Here is a 6,000-nt window from a genome sequence, read left to right on the forward strand (position 1 = left end):
AGCTAGTGGGAGCTTGCGCCATGGGGAAGTGCAAGTTTAATGGTAACTGGATGGCTAATCCCACAATCGCGACGTGGTTAGCACCGGTTCCAGGCAATAGTTGGAAATTATAGCTTAAATTTAATTTTAAAAAATTGCTTAAATTTGGTCAAAGTGGCCTTAAAAAAGGTCTTAAAAAGTCTTAAATTTGGCTCCTTTAAACCTGCAGGTACCCTGTATAATGATGATGATGATGAAGTGACTAAAATAAAGAAAGAAGAGCTGGAATGTAATTTAGTGTTTATATTGTGTACTTATGTGCACCTAAAGTGGTTCCACTCTAGCACACAAACCTGCACTAAATATACCTTTTATTATGTGTTTGTCCACTATAGGTTCATGTAAATGTAGTCCTTGAGTAATAGGTCAATAATAAACCTGACATTCATGTTTACAGCTTTTTGTTTGAGAACCATGTAAGGCTTAGCCTAGCAAGCCAGACTAAATAAATATATCATTTCTGCAAAGCAAGTACTTGGTGTAGTTCACTAGGCAAGGCTGGAAAACCTGTGAGGGGGGAGGGTACCTACCGTAGTTGCTTCCCAAGCAGATAGCCCGTGCTGTGGAAGTCAGATGAATTAAAAGTCTCTACTTTTGATGGACGCATCTACTGTTAGACTACATCAAACGTCTTCCAATGATGGTTGAAGAAGTGGAAGCCCCAGAAAATGATACCAAAGTAATGTTTTGTGTTAGTTTTACGTTCTTAGGGCAAGAAAAGGTTGTTTCTGGCTCCGGTCAGCAGCTGTTGTGTTATCCTAAGGACAACCGTTCTGTAGATAAGTGGAGAAGCTGTAAGGCTTGGGTTTCTGCTTACAGTAGCCAGAATAAAAGACCCGTAAACGAGAAACCTGAGTTGATACATTATTATTAGATTTATTTATTACCTGTAGCGTATCCTAGTGGGCAGAACTAGCCATCCACCACAGAAGGCTGCTCATCTAGCATGATGACTTAAATGATTTTTCTGGTTATTTGCTCAGTTTTCTGACGGTCATGCTCATATAGACGTGTGTTAGTGAGCACAGCTGCATCTGAATGCTGCTGCACTGAATATCTTTGATTCTGCAGGGACCATTGAAAACTCACTTCACTCCTCCCAGAGTTTGTTCTTTCAAAGTCCTATTAAATATTAACGAGCTTCCCCCGTGGGTTTACGTCACTCTCACAGATGTAGCGAAGGGTTGACAGAAATGTTTGAAACTTTTGCTGCTGCACATATGCTCATATAATGCCGCACACAGGATATCTGCTAGCTACAACGTATGAACAACAGGTGATTGGCTGGTATGAAAGACATTGGTCGGAATTTGCTGATCACGCGTTTTTTACAAAGATTGGACGATTATGATTGGTGGCCAATCGATCAGAACGTCTCTATTTATCATCACTGGACCCCACTGGTATATTTGTGCCATGTACTCTGAGGGAAGGGGAGAGCCAGGGGAACAATATGTACTTTCTTGAAGCAAAAATGCTTCTGCACTCATGCAGTCCAAGGGTACTGATCGGGACTGTGGCAACAGTAAAGCAAGCCATGCTCTGGCCTGGGGGAAATCCCAGCAATAACCTGGTGTGACAATAAATTACGCAAAAATGTATTGTCTAGAGATGAAAGATACAACAAATTCATGAGTGAGCATTTAACTAAATACAATTCGGTTCAATTCAACTTTATTTATATTGCGCCAAATCACGACAAGAGCCATCTTTTTGTAAATGTACATGACAAATCTTCTTCATACTCCAGGGTTACTTGTGGAGTACCACAGGGTTCAGTGCTTGGACCAGTTCTTTTTACTATATATATGCCTTCAATTGGTAAAACCATTAGACAGCATGGGATAAACTTCCACTGTTATGCTGACGATACTCCGCTATATCTATCCATTAACCCTGATTAACCTTATCAATTAGGTAGATTACAGACTTGTCTTAAAGACATAAAAAATTGGATGACTCTAAACTTTTTGCTTTTAAATCAAGACAAGACTGAAGTTCTCATCTTTGGACCAGAAATCCAGAAAAGGAAATTGCTTAGTCAATCACCTGACCTGAATGGCATTACATTAATCTCCGAGAACAAAGTAAGGAACCTTGGTGTTATCTTTGACCAGGACATGTCATTCAAATCCCAGGTTAAACAGGTTTGTAGGATTTCCTTTTTCCACCTTCGGAATATTGCTAAGATTAGAAGCATCCTTTCCAGGAGTGATGCTGAAAAACTAGTTCATGCATTTATTACATCAAGACTGGATTACTGTAATTCATTACTCTCAGGAAGTCCACAGAATGTGGTTAAAAGTCTTCAGCTTGTCCAAAATGCTGCCGCTAGAGTTCTGATGAGAATTAAAAAGAGAGATCATATCTCTCTTGTCTTAGCTTCCCTACATTGGCTGCCTGTTAAATTCAGAATAGATTTTAAGATCCTACATATTATGGTGATCCTTGGGTCGTGATTAGGGCTGCAGCTATCGAATATTTTTGTAATCGAGTACTCTATCGAATCTTTTTTTCGATTAATCGAGTACTCTAATAAATTACCCTTTTGTGTTTGTAAACCTTTATATCATATATTGATGAGCCAAGATGGCGCCGAGTATGGCTGCCTCGTCGCGAGCTCCACCAAGTTCCAACATTACACGCTCCATACTGTACATTAATGCCACTGTTTTGCACATACCAACCTCTGTACATTTTATATCTCTTATCTTATTGTTTACTTTATTCATTTGTATACTTAGATTAGCCATTTTTATATTTTACTTGTTTTTACATTACTGTATTTTTGCACAACTCTGTTGCTGTGAAGCTCGCACACAAGAATTTCACTCGCATGTACTGTACCAGTGTACCTGCACATGTGACGTGACAATAAAAGTGATTTGATTTGATATCAAATAGCATGTTATAATTATGAAAGACCTCTTAAAATGAGCAAGCAATTGCCAGTTATTCAAGTTTTATTCAAAATTAGTTTGCATAACTTCAGCACTTCAACTTTACTTCACAGTAAACAAATGCCTGTGCAAAAAATAAGCAAACCTGAGCCGATTTTCCCCTTGTGCGAGAATCTGCTAGCCTGCAAGTCAGACAAAAACTAGGAGGATAACGCTGCGAGCGGCTGCGGCCCAAACAGAACCAGAACCGCTCACGGCGCAAACAGCTCGCCGGCTGTTTCCCTATTAACACACGTCCGTTTTAATTTCCACACTTTTTTTCTCACACTAACAAGGATTGCCAAAAGCATGTTTGCTGTGGTTTTGTCAAATTATACTGATCACAAAACATTTATTTACTTTCTTTCGTTTTCCTCCGCCACTCATAAATACCCGTGTCCTCCTGCAGAAACCCCGAGGGACAACAGACATCAATAACACAATAAAAAGTCCAACGTGTTGTGTAAAAACTGCTATTTTTAGCACATTTTAAGCCCGACGTGTTGCTACCAGATGTACGGTGTGAGCTGAAACTGAGCGCTACAAACGAAAAAGTCGCAGAGTCCGCAGAATATATAGAAAAACAGGCTAAAATGCATTATCTTGTAGAGGCTCCGAGTCCGCTTGCAGAAGTGACATTTACAGGTGCTGCAGCACGGAGGATGTGGTGTTGTGCTAGGCTAAATCCATTTTACTGTATTTATACTGGACTACGTTTTCCACCTTACGACGTGAAAAATGGTTCCACAACTTTGACATTTTCTGTCTTTTTCGCACTCCACCGGGGTTCAAGTTGTCCGCCATGGCTTAAGAGAAAGTTAAGTTATATTCGCCACTCGCGTGTGCATTCAGTCCAGTGGGCATGTGCGTCACTTATTTCGGTCCGGGTGAAACATGACCCCGGGCGATTGCAAAGCCATGAATTAATTAAATATGAATTAAACGAATCCTCGAGGCAGAGAATTTGACTCGAGGATTTTTTGTACTCGAATTATTCGAGGTACTCGAGGAATCGTTTCAGCTCTAGTCGTGATGATGGGGCCCTTTAATACTGTTGCCCAGGGTACAACAAAGTGTTAATCTGGCCCTGACCATAAACAATGTGAGAGTTGCTGCCTTCCATCAGTGAGGTGCTCATTTAAAACTTTTGAGTTCAACAGTCTTTCCCTATGCCTCTGCCAAATTTCATTTATGTCTGACAGTTTGCTGTTGCTGCTGCTTGCTTGGTGGAGGCTCAACACAATTTTCATACATGACTTACCTTTTACCAGGATCTGAGTGCCAAGCACATTCGATGTTGTAGCACAATGCGAACCAATCGTATTGGTTTTCCAAAAACTCTGCTAAATGACCTGCAGCAAAATAGGTAAAAATGGCGTCATCATAGAGCCGTTGGGCTAAGCTGGCCAAATTCTTTAAAAATCATACAAGGGGGTTTCTTTTACATTCTTATAATAATTACAGATCTATGTAATGTTTGGACCAATGGAACAACATGCAAAATTGTTGGCTGCCAAATACTGTTTTGCCCTTCACTGGCCTGGCAAGTCTGTATGAGAATAGTCTGGCCATGGTCCATTGATGGCTCTCAGTCATAGGGCAGGATCTACAGTTGTCTTTCAAACTGCCTCTGCGTGCTATTGTATAACAAAACATGACTCACTCACTGCTAGATGAGGCTAGTCAGTCAACGGGGCAGTCCGCTGTGCTTTGTCAACGAAGATGCAAATACATCCTTTTTCTAAATAAACTTAAGTACCTCTATCTGCTCTTGACTCAAAGAAAAGTTGAAGTCTAAATAGTCCAAAGTTGATGCAAAAACCGTTTCAAATGAGCTGTCGCCATCTTTGTTTTTTCAGTAACATTCTGCCCACCAACACAGTGCTGTGATTGGCCCTCTAAGTCCGTAAAGCGCCGTCATTGGACTGCTATGGATGTCAGCGAACAGGGCAGTCTGCCATTATATCATGGAAGAAGCAGGGTAGAAGACAAAAATAATAATCGTCTTTCTAAATAAATGATGCAATTGGCCCGCCACAATACTGGTGGCGGTTCCATGGAGCGTTGCTACACCGACTTGCAAAGCTAAATTATTTAGCTTCATCAAATGATGGTCTAGATTCCAGGCTACCACCACTGATGTTGGTGATATTGATCCAAACAGCCCACATCCTAATGATGCATCTTCTGTGTTTGGTGTTTTTCAGATTGTCAACCTCATTGAGGAGACTGGCCATTTTCACATCACAAACACAACGTTTGACTTTGATCTTTGCTCCTTGGACAGAAGCACTGTTCGAAAGCTCCAGAGTTACCTGGAAACCTCTGGACTATCCTGAGGCTCGCCTCAGCTGTTCCTCTCGATCTCTGGTTTCTTTTTTACTTTTAAATAAATATGCCAAGACTGGAATGAAAAGCCTCTGCTGTGTGTCTGGTCTGTTGGTTGGACCAGGCTCCCTGAGTGAAGAGGTGGTACTGCTGCACAAACCAGAGCCAGGTCTTGTGTAAAATTAGACCTGTTATCAGGAGATTACCTGGAAAACCTTGAAATTTCACATTGATTTTAAAAGGAGTGGTTGCTTTGCTGCTCTTTATGAATCTGCATATGTTATCATGTATGTTCTTTTGTTTAGTGTGAAAAATACATGGTAAACATTTCCCTACAGCATTCTAAGTCTCATTTATTGGATTTGTTTACAGGTGTTTGAAATCAAAGTAAAACTTGGTAGACGGAAACATTTTAGACCTCTTAGATTTGGGGTGTTTTCTGATCACTGTTGGAGTCAGAAGACTGACTAGTTTTACTGCTGTAAGGGAAGAAAAGTCTGCCTAGGTACGTTTGGGGTTAGTTTTCTATTTCAGTATGTTTTAGTCTAGGCCAGCTTTGCAGGAATCCTCTTGGATGGTGAAGGCGACTATTCAAATCTGGTGTAAAACTCAAAGATATCTGATGAGGCTGTTGTGAGTTCATCACAGCCAGTGTGTGTTCAGATTGGATTCAAACAAGGCCGACTAGTAAACC

The 6,000-nt window shown here is 40.7% G+C and overlaps 1 protein-coding gene across 5 annotated transcripts in view; it reads left to right on the forward strand.

Moving 5' to 3' along the window:
• The window catches only part of mllt3 (MLLT3 super elongation complex subunit), an 81,333-nt gene extending 75,948 nt beyond the window's left edge, over positions 1-5,385 (forward strand). For all 5 annotated transcript variants that reach the window (XM_054733779.2, XM_054733775.2, XM_054733776.2 and 2 more), the window contains one exon: positions 5,186-5,385. In XM_054733779.2, the coding sequence (XP_054589754.1) occupies positions 5,186-5,317 (132 nt within the window). In that variant the 3' untranslated portion in view covers positions 5,318-5,385. The remainder of the gene's footprint in view (positions 1-5,185) is intronic.
• Positions 5,386-6,000: the final 615 nt, after the last annotated feature.

The sequence above is a fragment of the Nothobranchius furzeri genome, chromosome 3 (assembly GCF_043380555.1).
Source record: "Nothobranchius furzeri strain GRZ-AD chromosome 3, NfurGRZ-RIMD1, whole genome shotgun sequence".
In the NCBI taxonomy this organism is placed as follows: Eukaryota; Metazoa; Chordata; class Actinopteri; order Cyprinodontiformes; family Nothobranchiidae; genus Nothobranchius; species Nothobranchius furzeri.